At 37.6% G+C, this 19,220-nt stretch overlaps 1 protein-coding gene across 2 annotated transcripts in view; it reads left to right on the top strand.

Annotated features, from left to right (window-relative positions):
- DLGAP5 (DLG associated protein 5) overlaps positions 1 to 17,240 on the top strand; it is a 39,056-nt gene extending 21,816 nt beyond the window's left edge. The window contains exons 13-19 of one of the 2 annotated variants that reach the window (XM_029239808.1): positions 3,460 to 3,552; positions 6,871 to 7,090; positions 10,132 to 10,315; positions 12,069 to 12,129; positions 12,955 to 13,198; positions 14,035 to 14,084; positions 16,721 to 17,240. In XM_029239808.1, the coding sequence (XP_029095641.1) occupies positions 3,460 to 3,552; positions 6,871 to 7,090; positions 10,132 to 10,315; positions 12,069 to 12,129; positions 12,955 to 13,198; positions 14,035 to 14,084; positions 16,721 to 16,861 (993 nt within the window). In that variant the 3' untranslated portion in view covers positions 16,862 to 17,240. The remainder of the gene's footprint in view (positions 1 to 3,459; positions 3,553 to 6,870; positions 7,091 to 10,131; positions 10,316 to 12,068; positions 12,130 to 12,954; positions 13,199 to 14,034; positions 14,085 to 16,720) is intronic. The other variant, XM_029239809.1, reaches the window with a different exon arrangement.
- The last annotated feature ends 1,980 nt before the right edge of the window (positions 17,241 to 19,220 follow it).

Below are 19,220 nucleotides of genomic sequence, written 5' to 3'. Positions count from 1 at the left end.
CTGAATCGATGATAGACACATGAACAACTAAGCAAACAAAAAGCAAAACAATTATTACATCTAGAGAAAAGTGAGTAAGGGAACATAATAGTCTCAATAACTTTATGGCCCAGATGTGAATAGTGTTTACGTAGTCATAATATAAGCATTACTTTGTGAGCAGTTTTTATATACATTTACCAGTTTTCATATTGATGAGTTGGTTAACTAGAATCCTTTGATGGTGGTCAATTAATTCTGTGTTTCTTACTATCATTGTTAATTTATGGATTTAAAGATATTTGATGTGTTTTCATTATTTACAGTTACTGTCTTTATTGATGCTCATTTCTCAGCTTTGGCCAATGACAGCCTCTTCAAACTGGCTGCTGGGGCCTTTTTTTTTTTTAAGAGTTGTATTGAAGTACAATCTGTGTATCATAAAATTAGCCTGTTTTAAATACCGTATGCTAACACATATATATGGAATCTAAAAAAAAAGAAAATGGTTCTGAAGAACCCAGAGGCAGGACAGGAATAAAGACGCAGACATTGAGAATGGATTTGAGGACACGGGGAGGGGGAAGGGTAGGCTGGGACGAAGTGAGAGAGTGGCAAGGACATATATACACTATTAAATGTAAAATAGATAGCTAGTGGGAAGCAGCCACATAGCACAGGGAGATCAGCTCGGTGCTTTGTGACCACCTAGAGGGGTGGGATAGGGAGGGTGGGAGGGAGGGAGATGCAAGAGGGAGGAGATATGGGGATATAGGTATACATATAGCTGATTCACCTTGTTATACAGCAGAAACTAACACAACATTGTAAAGCAATTATACTCCAATAAAGATGTTAAAAAAATTTTGCCTGTTTTAAGTGTACAATTCAATGACTGTCAGTAAATTTACAGAGTTGCACACCCTGACCGTAATCCAAATTTAGAACATTTTTAGCACCACAAAAGGATCTGTCCTGCCTATTTGCAAGTCAATCCCCATTCTCACTCCTAGCCCCAGGCATCACTAATCTTCTTGCTGTCTTTGTAGATTTGCCTTTTCTGGGCATTTCACATTACGTAGAATAATACAATATGTGGTCTTTTGTATGTGACTTCTTTCACTTAGCATGATGTTTTTGAGGTTCATCCATGTTGTAGCTTGTATCTATATTTATCAATTGATGGACATTTATATTGTTTCTACTCTTTGGTGATTATGAATAGTCTTCTATGAATATTCATATACAAATATTAATGTGGATATATATTGTCATTTCTCTCAGGTAGATACCTAGATTTTGCTGGATCATGTAGTAAATTTATGTTTAACTTTTTAAGAAAGTGCCAAACTGTTTTCCAAAGTGATTACTCCATTTTACGTCTCCACCAACAATGTGTGCTCCTGTTTCACCACATCCATACTTGTTATTGTCTGTGTTTTTTAATACAGCCATCCTAGTGGGTGAGAAGTGTCTCTATAGTTTTGATAATGATGTTAAGCATCTTTTCATGTGCTTATTAGCCATTCATATGTCTGTTTTGGCAAAATGTCTAGTAAAATCTTTTGCCCATTTTTAAATTGGTTTGCCTTTATTACTGAGTGGTGTTTTTCATATATCCTGGATACAAGTCCTTTATCAGAAATATTTGCAAATATTTTCTCCCAATTTGTGGCTTCTGTTATAATTTCTTAATGATGTCTTTTGCAGTATAAATGTTTTTGATTTTTGTATTTTTTGGCCACACTGTGCGGCATGCAGGATCTTGGTTCCCTGACTAGGGACTGAACCCGTGCCCCTAAATTGGGAGCTCAGAGTCTTAACCACTGGACCGCCGGGGAAGTCCCAAATGTTTTTGATTTTGATGAAGTTCAATTTATCAACTTTTTTCTTTTATGTTGTGTACATGTCTAAGAACTCGTTTTGCCTAACCACAGGTCACAAAGATTTTCTCTTATGTTTTCTTCTAAAAGTGTTATAGTTTCAGCTCTTACTGTTAGGTCTGTGATCCATTTGTAGTTCGTTTTTCTGTATGGTGTAGATAAGAGTCTAAATTCAACTTTTTTCTTGAGGATATCCAATTTTCCCAGTACTGTTTCTTGGAAAGATTGTCTTTTCCTCATTGAATTACAGTGGCAACTTGTTGAAAATCAGTGATCATAAATGTAATCCTGAGTCGTTTTGACATTTAAATTTTTTTTTTGAGAGAGGGAGAGATTGAGAGTACATATGAATATAAATGCATAGTAAGGGGTCTTGAAGCAAGTTTACCAAACTGTTGACAGTGGTTACCTCGTTGGAGGAGATTGGAAATACCAGAAGGATGGGGATATTATTTGAATCTTTTAAAATGAGATTGTGTGAAGAGAATGAGAAGGCATGCCACAGACTGGGAAATGAATATTTATAAAAGATGTATCTGATATTTGATACAAACATCTGTATCAAAATATACAAAGAACCCTTCAAACAACCTGATTTTTAAATGGAGAAAAGACCTGATCAGACCCTTCACCAAAGAAGATATACAGATGGCAAGTAAGCATATGACAAGATAAAGCTCAACATCGTAGATCATTAAGGAATTGCCAATTAAAACTATAATAAGCTACCACTGGATGCCTATTAGAATGGCAAAAATCCAAACCACTGACAACACCAAATGCTGGTGAATATGGAGAGCAGCAGGAACTCTGATTCATTGCTGGTGGTACATTGCAAAATGGTACAACCACTTTGGAAGACAGTTTGACAGTTTTTTACAAAACTAAACATGCTCTTTTCATACAATCCAGCAATCACAGTCCTTGGTATTTTCCCAAATGGTTGAAAACATATGTCTACACAAATATGTGTACACAGGTGTTTATAGCATCTTTATTTATAATTGCCAAAACTTGGAAGCAACCAAGATGTCCTGTAAAAAAAGAGAGAGAGATTGTATTCATATTGTGTAATTTAGGAAACAAAAACATTTAGGATATCTCTCCTACCATTTTAGTGATCAAAAATAATTTAGGAGAGTTATCCATATATGGCATTCTTTTTTTTTTTTTTTTTTTTTTTTGCGGTATGCAGGCCTCTCCCTGCTGTGGCCTCTCCCGTTGCGGAGCACAGGCTCCGGACGCGCAGGCTCAGCGGCCATGGCTCACGGGCCTAGCCGCTCTGCGGCATGTGGGATCTTCCGGGACCGGGGCACGAACCCGTGTCCCCTGCATTGGCAGGCAGACTCTCAACCACTGCGGCACCAGGGAGGCCCCCATATATGACATTCTTTATGTAGATTTTGAAGGTCTGTAACACCAAAAATAACAATGAACAATTTTACTGTAAGAGTTTTTCACTTGAATACTAAATTCAGGGGGATTTAGTCTAATTTTATGTTGCCATTCTCAATTTTTTTGAAGCTTCAGTTTATTAGTTTGTAATTTTAATGTGGTTAGCATTAATCTGATAAACTTGTGCTTTATTTGTTAATAGATAGAAGACGTAAATCAAAAATTCAACAATCTGACCAAACTTGAGGAATCTGGGTGGCAAAACAATAACAATACAAGCAAAAAAGTTTTTCGGGTAAGTTTGTGGGTTTCTAATATAGACTCTTCTACTCTAAATAATTTTTATTTTCAAGCTTTATAAACATTTAGCTTCAGATTTTTTTATCATTTTTTAAAATAAGTTTCATATATTGCTTACAATGTGCTGATTGTCTTTGAAGAAAGAAAGGAAATGAGCAATGCAAAATTCAGAATGGTTATTTCCGGAGGGAGGAAGGATAGGGGCTATGATTGATTTGGGGCTGTGATTGATTGAGAGCTTCTGAGTTGCTACATAGTGGGTATGTGTGTGTTTGTTTTATTCTTTAAATTGTGTTTATACATTTTTTGGTAATAATAATGGTAGAAGTAGATAATTTATATAATGCTTAGTATGTGCCAAATGTTGTTCCAAATACTTTACATGTTTTAACTCATTTAATCCTCAACAATCCTCCTGAGGTGGGTACTGTTATCCCCATTTTACAGTTGAGGAATATGAGGCCCAGAAAGATTAAGTTACTTGCCCAAGGTGGAGCTGGGTTTCAGGCCAGACTTTCTCATTCCAGAATTCCTATTCTTATCCAGTAGGCTGTGCTTTTGTGTGATATATTTCAAAATGAAAGATTTTTTGGGTTTTTTTTGGCCATGCCGTGTGGCTTGCGGGATCTTAGCTCCCCAACCAGGGATCGAACCAGGGCGCCCTGCAGTGTAAACGCGGAGTCCTAACCACTGGACTACCACAGAAGTCCTGAAAGAATTTTTTAAATAGAAAAGAAAGAGAAACAATGGCTCTTTAGAGTGTCTGTCTTCTTCCTATACTTTATCTTGCAAAATTTCCTATTACTTTATCGTGATAGCTTCCATTCTTATCTATTTGTAGAATTTTTTCTAGTAATGTTTTAAACTCAGAGTTTTTGATTCAGATGAATGCTTCTCAAACCACAGTAGAGCATTGCCAGTTTTCCTTTTAGATTTTAGAAAAATGCCTGTGGTTATAAAATCAGGTCTCTAGATTGGTACTTTATCATGCTATGTAATCCATAGCAAAACTGTTTTGAATCCTTAGGAGTTTAAGCTGTTACAGTATTAAAGAAACATTTTAATAACATTATTTTACTAATTGTTATGACAAAGACTCAAAGGATATTGACAAAATTGATTGAATGAGTTTTAAATCTACTAAACAATAAAGGATGCTTGAACATTTTGAAGCTACTGTGGATATTTCTTATTGAGTATTTAGTCCTGGAAACATTAATATCATCAGTGATGCAGATAATGGCTGTATCAGTACAGTAGTATATCAGAGCCTTGTAATTCTGCCCCTTATCACCAGGTGTCTCTCTCCTCCTACTTTATTTATAGGCTACTGTTAAGATATTGGACAAATAAAATAAATTTTGTCTTTTACCTATACTTTGTTACCATTCCCTTCTACCTCCTATTCATTGCCTCTCATTCCATCACTTATCCTATTTTCATCTTTCCCTCTTTTTTCCATCAGTTTTTAGGTATGTTTAAGGGTCTTATCTCTGTTTACATTAGGAAAAAGCAAAACAACAACAGCTAAACCTGTGAGGTCCACATCTCTTACAGTTATCTGTACCTCCCCTTCCCCCATTCCCATTTCTTTCTTCCCAGTCACAGACAAGCTTCCTGAAAAAGTTGTCTATACTCTGTCTTTACTATTTTGATTCCCACTTACCTTTCCAACTCACTGCAATTCAGCTTCACCCCCTCTATGCTTCCAGAACAGTTATAACCATGGTTATTGATCCACTAATTGCTGCAGTTATTAGGTACTTAATTATAAAGTCTAGTCCCTCTGCAGTATTAAATACAGTCTACTCCCTCTTTCTTGAAATTATTTTATACTGATTTTCCTCCTACCTCTGTCCCTTTTTATCAGTCATGTTTGCAAGTTTCTTTCCATTTATCCCTTAAGTGTTTGTGATACTCCAGTTCCTACCTCAACTCTCTTCTCTCCTTCCATATTCTTCATGCGCAATCTTACCCACTCGGCGATGATTCCCGAATCTGTATTTCAAACCACTCTTACTGCTGACACAGTAATACTTTAAAATCTGTGTATCCCAAACGGAAATCATCTTCACACACATCGATGTTTCCCTGTCTCAGAGAATGGTATTATCATCCCTCCAGGCATCCAAGACAGAAACCTGGCTATCTTCTGTGGTCCTTTCCTTTCTGTATTTCACCATCTTCATTCCACCTATCTAAAAGATTGCTAAGTCCTCTCAATTCTTCCTCATATCTCCTGAATCTGTTTACTTTTTTCCATTTTTCCCTCCGTAATCTAACTACTAGCATCTTTTTCCAGTATCACTGAAGTAATCGCCTTCCTAACTGGCTTGTAACCCTCCAATCCATTCTCCAGGCTGGACACAGAGCGACTTTTCCAGAATACAAATTTGATAATGTTAACCTCCTGATTAAAAATCGTCAGTAACCTCTATTACTTTGTCCTCTGTGTAAATGTAGCTCCTCAAAATGGTTACATGTGAGGGATCATAATTAGCTGTTACTTACCTCTTGCCAACTCCTCTGTGCTTTCTTTCATTTCTGGTTTTGCAAACATGCTATTCTCTCTACCTAGCCCTTTCCTCATCCCATCTTGTAGCCCACCTAGCTGTGATTTCAGCTCACGTGCTACTTCCTATAAGCCTTTCTTGGTGCCTCTGAAGGTTGATTAATTGATAAATTCAGCCCTCTGAATTTATTTCTAACACGACATTTATTCTTCTCAGTGTCCTTATCTAGCTCTTCCACTGTGAAGCTGAGAACTCCTTGAGGGCAGGAACTTTGTCCTTTACCTTTTGACCCCCAGCATTTTATTTATTTATTAAAAATTTATTATTTTTAAATTTTTGCCTGCTTTGGGTCTTCGTTGCTGCATGTAGACTTTCTCTAGTTGCAGCAAGCGGGGCCCCTCTTCGTTGTGGCGCGCAGGCTTCTCATTGTGGTGGCTTCTCTTATTGTGGAGCACGAGCTCTAGGCACGCAGGCTTCAGTAGTTGCAGCACTCGGACTCAGTAGTTGTAGCCCATGGGCTTCGGAGCAGACTCAGTAGCTGTGGTGCACGAGTTTAGTTGCTCCGTGGCATGAGAGATCTTCCTGGACCAGGGGTTGAACCTGTGTCCCGAGTATTGGCAAGCAGATTCTTAACCACTGCGCCACCAGGGAAGTCCAACCCCCCCACCCAAGCATTTTAGCACGTATTAGGAGGTTGGTAAGTATATGATGAATGTGTTGAGTATTTCATGTATGCCTTATTTGTTTTTCTTATAAGATGGTAATGAATCCCTTTAATAAGTCATAATTTCTCTTCACAGAAAAAAGTTGTCTCAGGTATAGTGAGTAAACCCAAACAGGATGATGGTGGAAGAATTGCAGCTAGAAATCGCCTAGCTGCCATAAAAAATGCAGTGAGAGAGAGAATTAAGCAGAAAGAACATGCTGAGGCAGCAGCCTCTGCAATGCCAAAGGAAGTGGATAAAATAGTGTTTGATGCTGGATTTTTCAGAATTGAAAGTCCTGTTAAATCATTCTCAGGTTAGTTTTTCTGCTGAGACTACTAAACGGAAATATTTGGGTTGGATGGGAGCTTGTGTAAGAGGTGAAAAATAGTTTTCACATGGAGATTTATGTGTTTTCTGTGATTTCTGAGAAATAGCTTATGGAAGGTGGATTTGGTTTAATCTTCATTTGGAGTAAAAATTTTCCTCCTATCTTTTCTTTTTTTTTTGCGGTACACGGGCCTCTCACTGTTGTGGCCTCTCCCGTTGTGGAGCACAGGCTCCGGACGCGCAGGCTCAGCGGCCATGGCTCACGGGCCCAGCCGCTCCGCGGCATGTGGGATCCTCCCGGACCGGGGCATGAACCCGTGTCCCCTGCATCGGCAGGCGGACTCTCAACCACTGCGCCACCAGGGAAGCCCCTCCTCTTATCTTTTTGAAATATAGTAAATGTACCAATTTCCTTATTTAAAAAAAATCTTTTTTAATTTATTTGGCTGCACCGGGTCTTAGTTGCGGCATGTGAACTCTTAGTTGCGGCATGTGGGATCTAGTTCCCTGATCAGGGATCGAACCTGGGCCCCCTGCATTGGGAGCGCGAAGTCTTAGCCACTGAACCACCAGGGAAGCCCCCCATTTTCCTAATTTTAAAATATTGCAGTGTAACCAGCTTTTACTACTTCAGGAAACCATTCTTTCTTATGATTTTCTAACTCTGGTTGTATTTTTCAATAGCCATTTTTCATAGGCTATCTTTATTAGATTGAATTTATTTACCTAGATTGAAATTATATATAAGCCATATAATGAGAGGTCATAGTTGAGGTAATCTGTTCCTTCAATCTTGGTAGACACTTTTTTTTTTTTTTTTTTTTTTTTGCGGTGTACAGGCCTCTCACTGTTGTGGCCTCTCCCGTTGCGGAGCACAGGCTCCGGACGCGCAGGCTCAGCGGCCATGGCTCACGGGCCCAGCCGCTCCGCGGCATGTGGGATCCTCCCGCACCGGGGCATGAACCCATGTCACCTGCATCGGCAGGCGGACTCTCAACCACTGCGCCACCAGGGAAGCCCGACACTTCTATTAATGCTTTAAGTGCTAGATGTTTATTTTCAAGGAGAAAGGGGCTAAGTCCTCTTTAAGTACTAATCAGGAGAAGGGATTTTTTTCCCTATTATTTAAGTGTGCCCACTTGGAAGATTTCTGACAATAAACTTGAGTTGCTACTTAATATTTGCATTAAAATGTAAATTTATCACCTCAAGTATATTATTACCTCCCTGTCAATTTAGGTATCACACCTAGTGTGTGGTTTTGGTGCGTTCCCTTTACACCAAGCAGCTGCACTCCCTGGACTCCAGGAATTGCCTCACTGCTAATGGCATGGGTCTTGTTACTTACTTCCCAAGGATCCTAGTGGTTTCCATGACTATGGGCCCACCACTGTCTATTCTTTCAGGGAGCTATCTTGGTACTTATGACTAGAGAGATCAAGGTTTTTGATCAAAATTGATCTTTCTGAAATTGATTTTTAATTATAGAACTCAATAGAGTTTTAATTGTAGAACTCATAGTTTATATGAGGTTTGTTACAAAACAGAAGTCCCCAGGAAGCCCCACTCATCCCGTTTGTCACTTCCTAAAGGCAACCACTTCCAATGCTTAAAGGAGTCTTGGGGTATTGTTTACAGCCCTCTCTAAACAAGGTGTAGATTTTTTTCTTGAATTATTCCTTTGATGTACTTTCCTTGGTTTTCTCTGATCTTTCTTTCAGAAACTCTTATCTTTCTCCTGGTAAATAAACTGTTTTTATCATTCTTTCCTGTACTTGTCATTTTCTTCTACTTCGTGAATTTCTTCAACTTTCCTGTTGGCTATCATGTTTTTAATTCCCAAGAACTCTTTCTTAATCTTTGAATGTTTATAACATTCTGTACTTGTTTCGTAAGTGCACTGTCTTATTTTTCTACAGACGTTAACGATAGCTTTTACATATTCTTCCCTTGGATAATTTGTTCCAAGATACTCTCATCTGTTTGGTTTTGGTTTCTGTCTCTCCTATTAGAGTCTTCCATCGGGTGTCTGATGATCATTCACTGCCTGCTCATGGTTAAGAGCAGGACTCTGCATGGCAGCGTGTGGGTAATAAGGTCTTTACTGTGGGGTGATTTAGCTGCACCATTGTTCTGGGAACCTGCACATCATCACTGTATTTAAGTCTTTTCTCATGGGCTAGTTAGATTCCCCAGAGAAGATCCTTCTGATCTGTTGCCTGGAGGGTATAATTCTGGCTTCCAGTCTTTCAGGAGCCACATGGGGGGAGGGAAACTGAGTGTATCAACAATTTAAATAATACTCATTTAATCCTCCCTTTTCCATATAGTACCAGTCTCTCAACTTTATCCCCTAAACCAGAGACGCCCTGTTTCACCTTTTTGGGGAGATAAGCCTCTAGTTTTTTTTATCTTGGTGGTGGGAGGGGGTTGTTGACAGTTTCCCAGCTGTGCATAATGAGGAAAGGAATCTGGACTCTAATTGTTCTTTAAACTGACTTTGAACCAATCTTCCTGTTTTTACCTTTGCTTGCAGAGATTCTTGAGGCCACCAATTCTTTTGAGAGGTGCTGCGGTATAAACTGGGTTGATTCACATCTTTCCTGACTAGTGGCTTAGGATTTATTTTCTTGAGTCTACTAAGTAATATCCCACTCATCTATCTATATTACGCTTCCAAATTTTTCTGAGTTTTGTTGTTTCTGGTTTAGTTTCCTTTGTCCTTGAAAATTATATTTCGAATTTTAAAAGCCACTGACCTTAAAAAAAAGGATGCTTTGTCCTTGTAGCATTCAACCTTTCAAGATTATCTGTTACTGTTTATAGTAGTGGGATGTCAAGAGGAAGCAGTTTAGTGTGTGTATTCAGTACTATCTTTAACTGAAAGTCCCAGGCATTGACTTTAACAAACATTATTTTATAGGAGAAAGGTAGGGGAATAGGAAGAATTTGCACTGTCTTCCTAGTTATAGTGAAAAATGAATGAAAGAGCTTTTTGGTATTAAGATGATTTCTCTCATCTTCTAGGACTTTCTTCTGAATGTCTTTCTCAACGACTTAGAATACCTAAGTCTGCCAGCAAAGCTGCGTCTGAGAGCAGGGCTGAGATGGGTGTTCTAAGACAAACCACATCACCAGAGAATCCTGATCCTCAGGGCACCAAAAGTGAACATGTTGATAAGACTTTGATTTCAAATATTCCTGGAAACAGGTATTTCTTTAATATTAAGAGTTTAACAGATGCAGACATTAAATACCATTTCAGATTGTTAACCTGGTTAAGTATGCAAGATATGTATTGTTTATTAAATTTCACAATGACCCTGTAACGTATAGGCAATACTTCTATTTTATAAATGAGGAAATTAGGGCTTCACATTTCAGATTGGTAAATGGTCATATCTAGATGGGCAAAGTAAATGCTGCAGAACCAAGAAGAAAAGAAGTAATACAGTGTTCTTTGTTGATAAACGGCCAGAAATTTTGGTGCTTGACAGATCTGAGCTCAAAACCAGCTCTATGACATACTAGCTATGAAACTTCAGGACAAGTTTAATTAACTCACTAAGCTTCAGATTCATCATCCACAAAACAGTGCTGATACCTCCCTGCAGTGTCGTTGAGAGGTAGGCACTTTTGTACCAGCCATTATAGAAAGTACCTTGAGGCTGCTGACTTGACAGATGGCAGAGTGAGAGAAGGGGGAGCTAATATGTACTGAACAATTATTATGGGCTGGACATTGTTCAAGGTTCCTATCACATATTATCTCATTTAATCCTCAAAACAACCATGTGAGGTACTAGATCTCCATTTTTAAAAAATGAGGAAACTTGAAAAGTTAGTAACTTACCCAAATTCAGCTTACAGTTGGTGAAAGTGGATGTTACCTACATTCTTTATGCTACATAGTACTGCCTCTGCAAAGATGCATCAAAATTACCTATATAGTCCTTGTTCGTGGAACATAAATGTACCAGAAATATGATAGGAAAAAGATACTTTAAGTAGGAAATAAAATTGTAGTCTGGAGCCAAGATAGGACTGTTGGATTTATTATTAATCTGGAGATGGGACAGCATTGAATATCCTGCCGTCACACCAAACAAGGTTGTCAAAAAATAAAGAACACCCTATGCATTGACTATTTCAATGGGGAAACAAATGAAAGTTTTTCTTTTTAAATATTTCATGGAACAAGTTATAAAATTTCTAGTTTTCAGTATAAACTAAAGTATATTTAGCCTTTGTAGGGATTAAATTGTTTTAGAAATCTGTGGATTATAAAATACCAATTTATTGTCATTTCTTAAATGCAAGTTACTTTACTTTGTGTACCCTGTAGTTCATTATCTTGTACTAAGAAGATCCAAAATTGTATTTAAGTGATATTACAAGTACTCTTTAAAAAAAATGTTTTACTTTATTTCTGATAATAGTCCTGAAAGAGCATCTTACAAATAAACAACTTCGTACAATGAAGGCAAAGTGAAGCTGAAAACCAGAAAAATAGAGTATATATACATATTTTTAAATGACTCCAAGAGGTTGAGACAAATGTTTCTAGTAAAATGCAAGTTAAGAACTTCAGGATTAGAATATATTGTGCTATAACTAGCTAACAAGTAAAGGTAGGCAACTCCAGCCATACAATAATTGAGTTGATGCTTTAATCCCCCAGAAGTAAGCTTTATCCTGACTTTTTCTAGTATATGGCTCTGGATTTGGCTGAGGTTCAAAAGATTGCCAGCAGACTGACCAGCACAGTCACAGCTTGTGAGTTTTCTTAGGAAAATGCGTTTGGTTTGTAAGGCCATCCTGAAGTAGCTGTCATCCACAACTAATCTACTTGGAACAGGCCTGATCTTGGATGAGGCTCCATCTTTGACCCATAAAGGATAGTCTCAAAACATAGCAAAATGTTTTAATTATCTGAGTACAATGCTGCCTTTTTCCTTTTTCAGGAACAGCATAGTAGAAGATGCTAAGTGTCCTGGATTACAAGATTTAATTGAAGTAAACCATGTAAGTCCTATTCCAGTGCATTAGATAGCCCAGTATGTTATCTATTTATATCATTAAATATAGTAACTCCATAAACAACCTCCGGAATTTCCATTGGAAATCTAAAGCAGTCATATAGAATTACAGTTCTTACTTCAAAGACCTTTGGCTTGTTTGAGATCATAGTGCCAATTTGGTTTTCAGCTCACATCAAGATTATTTTTGTAAATAAAGTTTTATGGTATCACAGCCACAGTCATTTGTTTATGTATTGTATCTGGCCGCTTTCAAAATATAATGGTAGAGTGTTCATGTTTGTGCAGAGACTCTTTGGATCACAAAGCCTAAAATATTTATAGTTGGCTCTTGAAGAACAGCATGAGGGGTTGCCATCCCTCTGCACAGTCAAAAATCCACGTATAACTTACAGTTGGTGCACCCCTTATACTTGGTTCTTCCATATTTGTGGGTCCGCATCCGTGGATTCAACCAACCACAGATCCTGTAGTATTTACAATTGTAAAGATTCTGCGTATAAGTGGGCCCTCGCAGTTCAAACCCATGTTGTTCAAGGGTCAACTGTACTACCTGGCCTATCACATGGAATGTTTGCCAATCTCTGAGCTGGACTGTTGGTACTTGCTGAGAAACTTTCCTTCATTTGTACTATTGCTGTAATATTATCTGATCTAATTGTTCAAGAAGCAAGATGGTAGGATTTACAGTGTTCTTTAGCTTGTGCTCAGAATGTCATCCTTCTATTATTTCTTATTTTTAATAGCAGTGAGACTTTTTCTGTTTATTTCAATTTGGGGTAATTAAATGTAATAACATTTTTACTTCCAGGATGTAAATAAGATAAACTTTGAAATAAGTCGTTTGCCTAGTGAAAGAATGAATTTGGCTCTGCTTGCTGGCAAAGTGGCAGATGATGTTAATACTAACAGAAAGGAAGAAGTTTCAGATGTTGTGTATGGAATGGAACTAAATTCAATTACAGCACAGGATGTTTTGATGATTAGCCCTGAAAAAAATGTACCATCACAAAATAACATCTCACAGGAAGAAGAAACTAAAATTTCTCAGTCAGGTAAAGTCTTTTAATGTATTTAAATGAGGCTTTGTTAAATAAATGAACTTGGACTAAAGTATAGCTTATTATAAACACTTCGGGATACAGTTGCCAAGAATGAAGGCTGAGAAATTGGACACTTGCAATAAATATCTTGTGAGAATTAGTTTGTGTTGTGGTACCCTACTATCCACCCAAACCTTTTGAGGTAGACCCATTAAAAATCAACAACAGATACGAATCCATATTGGACGTCAGCAGCACTTTACATTAGACCTAACTATGTGGCATCCTTTGTTGTTTGCGAAGACTCAGAAAAATTCCCTGAAGTTTTTTTAGTTCTCTTCTTTTCCATCAAACTCCTCAAACCTTTCTTCAAAACACCCTCTTTTTCTGCCCTAGTGCCTTTTCCTACCTACTGTGTTGTGATTGTTCAGTAGGAAATGGCTCTTGTATTTTTGTTATAATATAATGTGTGATGGTTTCACCTACTATTTTCATCTGCTACTGCATGGTGCTCTTCTGGCTGGGGTCTAAGGCAAAATAAACATTATAACCTTGGTCAGACATTTAAGGCACTCCAGCTATGTTCTAGCATCTTTTGGGTACCTTTAAATTACAAGCATGAGATTTATTTATAGAAACCTTTTTTTATACTGAAATTAAGGATGAGAATTTTACAAAGAAATTTAACTACATTTAAAAATATATTATAGCATAAGATGATCCATATTTTTCTTAGCACATGATGTATGGAATTTTTCATATCTTTCAAGGCTTTGTTCCTTTCTAACAACACTTAACTGCGAGAATATTACTTTAAAAGTTAAAAATTATTCCTTTTTGTTTTTCAGTACTATTTGATAATAAAAGTCTCACTACTGAATGCCATCTTCTTGATTCAGTAAGTTTTCCAACTTGATTTGAAAAGTTCTTTATATTCCAGATTTGTTTTATAAAATGAATATTACTCACTTTTCAATTTATGTGCAAAGTTTACATCTTGTCATTGTTTTATTTACTCTGAAATCCACTTTTATTCATTTTTTCTCAAAATGGGAAAAATTGTATTAAGTTATATTAATACTTTAAAATATAGTGTGCTTTAGTATTAAACTCTGAAGATTTAATTCTCTATATGGTTTATGTATCAAATTTGTTGTGACAAAGTGGTTGAATACTTGAACATCTAATATGTAGCTTGGATTATGCTGGGTAGTTCTCAGTGATGTATGAAAAATATAATGCAAGATTTCTATACTTTTGAAGCTTACAGTTGGGGAGATAACGTCTGTCCTACCTTCAGTCATTGCTTATTTTCATTCTAGTTCTTTTAGATTACTATATTTATGTCCTGCTATTTTATTTGGAAGCTCCCCAGCCTTTACTTTTAGTGACCTCTTGCCTTTAAATCTAGTTCAAACATTTGCCCATCTGTGAAGCCTTCCTGTAAAAGCTCTCATCTCTCGCATGTTAATTTCTGTATAGGCACAGGTGCACAATGCATACAGGCACACATTAAATCTCTTATTAAGAGTATAATATGAATAAATGATACTGTATTCCTAAAACATATTGTACTTTCAGGAATCTATTTCCCTTATTAACTATAAATTCCTCTTTAGGCAGAGCTGTCTGATTCGCATTCATGGATGCTGGCACTGAATAGTAGGGCATGAATGGAATGGTGCTCTCTTGCCTACTAACTGTTTACAGCATTGGCTTTCACCCCTACTGCCAGATATTTTTATTTCAATGATCTGTATTAGGACGTTTGTCAGGGGATTCTAACGTGTGGCCATGGTCAACAACTCTGGTTTATAACCTTACCTTGAAATTTTCTAGGACCAATTGCTAAAATAAATTAGGGACTGGCTTTGGTTTGCTAATCTTCCATCTCAGAATATAAAAAATTCATTAAGGCAAATGTAGGATCAAACAGAAACAATTTTTGTTAACCTCATGAAGCCTGGCAAATGCTTGGCTTCCTTAAGCCACTAATTCCTTAAGGACCTCTGAATATGTTGACTTTTATTATCTTTCGAAGATGGCTTCTTTGTATTCAGCCTTCTGGGGTGGCTACATCTCAGGAGCTGAACGGAGTGTGTTACTGCGACCACACTGTTCCTTCTTAGTCTTGGCCTTCTTTATTTATTTATTTAAAAAATAAATATATTTATTTTATTTTTGGCTTTATTTGGGTCTTCGTTGCTTCACGTGGGCTTTCTCTAGTTGTGGTGAGCGGGGGCTACTCTTCGTTACAGTGCGCGGGCTTCTCATTGTGGTGGCTTCTCTTGTTGCGGACCATGGGTTCTAGGTGTGCAGGCTCAGTAGTTGTGGCACACGGGCTTAGTTGCTCCACAGCGTGTGGGATCTTCCTGGACCAGGGCTGGAACCCGTGTGCCCTGCATTGGCAGGCAGATTCTTAACCACTGCACCACTAGGGAAGTCCCAGTCCAAGCCTTCTTTTTTTAAAAAATTAATTAATTAATTAATTAATTTTGGCTGCATTGGGTCTTCATTGCTGCGTGCAGGCTTTCTCTAGTTGTGGCGAGCAGGGGCTACTCTTCATTGTAAGTTGCAGAGCACAGGCTCTAGGCGCGCGGGCTCAGTAGTTGTGGCTCACAGCCTCTAGAGCACAGGCTCAGTAGTTGTGGCTCACGGGCTTTAGTTGCTGCGGCATGTGTGATCTTTCCGGACCAGGGCTTGAACCCGTGTCCCCTGCATTGGCAGGCGGATTCTTAACCACTGCGCCACCAGGGAAGTCCCAGTCTTGGGTTTCTTTAATCCTAGGCTGAGACCTAGAGAGACGGATTTCAGCATAAGGCCAATTTATATAAACCTGATTTAATCTTGTTCTCAGAGCTAAATTCTGAATGATTGGTTCTGATAATATGTGGTATTATAAGTAAATCTGGATGTTAATGAATCATAATATTCTATTTTTGATACATTAGTAATATGATTAAGATTGCTTCACAGTTATCATATATTGTTGATAAATCTTAGTATCTTAAAACTTAGTCTCCCTGTGAATTATTTTCCACTTCCATAAATTTTAGAAGTTATATTTTTGGATTTTTTTTTTAATAGGTCCACCTGTCTATTTTAGACCCACATTATTACTAGCTCTGTGCATCATTTGAACTTGAAGTAGGGTTTGAGAGGGAACAAAGAAAAGGATCCCAGCAGGATCACACTAGTAAAAGACCTATTAAGTACAATTATATGGACTAGGATTTGTGGAATCTGCATAAGTGGCCTCAGTTTTATTCATCCTGCATATGTTGCTGAAGTCCATTTACATATTACTAATCACCTTTTAAGGCGTATATTCCTAATATGCTTTTCAGTTAAAAAAAACTATATGTTTGAAATTAGATCCATGGAAAGTAGCATAATCATGTCATTAATAACTTTTTATTGTGTATAAGAAACGTTATTTATATTATTAATCCATTACTAATTTGCAATGTTGAAAACTTAATTGGTGAAACTCTTGATGGTTACTTTAGTGACTTCTCTAAATTTATTCTCTAGCCAGGCCTAAACTGCAGTAATACATTCACTCAGGTGGAAAGAAGACATCAAGAACGTACCAGACACATTCCCTTTGGTGGTAACCTGATTACGTTTTCACCTCTAAAGCCCCTCAGTGGAGATCAACCAGAAGAATTTTGAATTTAAAAATAAATCCAGACATTTTTCTTCATGTTATCAGTGCTGTGGTATATTCTTAGAATATTGAAAAGTTGAAGAATATGTATTTGTGTTCACCTCTATTCAATCCATTTATATAGTGTCATACAGCAGCCCTCCGTATACTGAGGGCCTACTGTTGGGGACTTGAGCTTCCTTGAATTTTGATATCTGTGCATGTGTATGAGGGGGCGGTGTCCTGGAACCAATACCCCCCCACCCCAGGATTCTGAGGAACAACTGTATACTATTTCAATATTCAGTGTTCATCAAAGTATGTTTTAGATATGATACTGTTTCTCAAGGGAAGTGGGGATATTTTGTATATTAACCATGCAGAATAAAAATGTACTGTGCCTTGCCTCTCTTGTTTAAAATGTATAAGCTTAAATGTTAAGTATACCTACTCAGAGCTTATGCACATTCTTTCATTTAATCAAAATACAGTGTTAAACTCTGACAGAAATATTTGCATTCCTTTATACTTTACTCTTAACTTGAACTTTTAAACTTGTTGATGTTGAACAGCTTTGCATAGTGCATTTTCCAGGGTATGTTGAGTTTCTTTAGATGAACTTTCTGGATTCTGAAGTCAGTTTACATGCTGCAGTTTCAAATGGTTAAATTATAAGCGGTTCCCATTAAATTCTTGTATTTTTTTTTTCATTTTCCCCTTGATGTGACTGACAGCCTTTGAAGGAAATGCTGCCTTCCCTTAAAGAGAATTATATCAATCACTTAATGCGTTCGAAATATTTTCTCTTTTATGAAACTCTTAACTACAGGATTTGTAGAAGACAGGGTGATCAGAATAACAGAGCACCAAGATGACTCATTGTAGCTAAAGCTTGTCACCAGACCTGGATCCAGTTATTTCTGTTTGCAAATGAGGTGAGTGTTCGAGGTATTCACCAAACAAGCAGCAACTTCATGGATAGTCCTTTAAGATGAAGAGTTTCCAAACAAGAAGGGAAAGCACATCTACTTTTGTTGTCAGAGGAAGGTATGTTAGGCTTGTGGAAAAGACAGTATTTATTATCAAGCCCACGTGAGCAGTTAGGAGACTATGTGAGGTGCTGGTTTAGAAGCATATTCTCAGAATGCCTAGTCTTAACAAAATATAAAAGCAGCTTTAACAGCCCATTAATGAATAATCCAAGCAAGACATTCAGAACAAAGAAACATTTTATGTAAAAGTTAGGGTTTTCTAAGGGTCCAGGGCCATGAACGTGTAAAAGAGATGGGTACAAAGCAACCCAAGACTTAGAATCTATATAAAGCAATATGCAACAATGGGACTGCCCTGGTGGTGCAGTGGATAAGACTCCGAACCCCCAATGCAGGGGGCCCGGGTTCGATCCCCGGTCAGGGAACTAGATCCCACATGCATACCACAACTAAGGAGCCCGTGTGCCGCAGCTAAGGAGCTGGTGAGCCGCAACTCGGGATCCATGGAGCCACAACTAAGGAGCCTGCCTGTCGCAACTAAGACCTGGCGCAACCAAATAAATTTTTTTAAAAAATGCAACATAACAATAAAATAATGTTTGCCCTCAAGGATAAAGTAGATGAGAATAAAACAATATGAGTAAACATGATTTTTTTGGTAGGTTTAATAAGATGTACTATTGAATCATTTAGAAAGCTTTTGGCTATTAAGTGATAATGAATTGAACTCGAATTGGCTTAACAGTAAGGAAATTTATTATTTCACAAGTTGTCAGGGTGATTTCAGGCACTTTATAATCAACAGCTCAATGATGCCATCGAAGTCCAACATCTGTTCATAGTTCATTCTGGCATCCTTGGTGTCAGTGTCTCTAAAGCTGGGTCCTTTTGGAGTCACATGATGGTTGCTAGTGGTAATCAGAGCTGTATCCTTCCCTTTAGTCTGGTTAGGCCAGCTAATGCCACACCTCCACCTGCAGATCAGCTGGGGTGTGCTTAAACTAATCAGGTTTCCCTATTTTATCTGGGATTATACCTGGGTAAAACCAGGACTGTTAGGAAGCAGGGAATGAGTTGGGTAGGCAGCCATCAATGTGTCCTACAACTAGAGAGAGTGTCCTTGGGCTATTGGACTCTAGAATTGTGAGGTATTAAGAAAATCTTTAAAGACAAAATGAAAGAAAACTGGGTAGAACAAGAGCCTTTCCAAAAATAAAAAAAAAAGGAATTTCCATTTATTGAGGACCTACTATATGACAACATCTTTGCAAACAATATTTTATTCAATGGTCATAGTAACCCATTTTATAGACAAAAGATGTGTTATAAAATGTATTATACAGTTCGTTTTACAGACAAAGGAACCAAGGCTCAGAGGATTTAAGTAATTTTG

This window comes from Monodon monoceros, unplaced genomic scaffold (assembly GCF_005190385.1).
Source record: "Monodon monoceros isolate NGI ecotype Baffin Bay Population unplaced genomic scaffold, NGI_Narwhal_1 Super_Scaffold_21, whole genome shotgun sequence".
Lineage (NCBI taxonomy): Eukaryota > Metazoa > Chordata > Mammalia > Artiodactyla > Monodontidae > Monodon > Monodon monoceros.
Note: the sequence above shows the minus strand (reverse complement) of the source record. Positions and strands in the feature narration are given on the sequence as shown.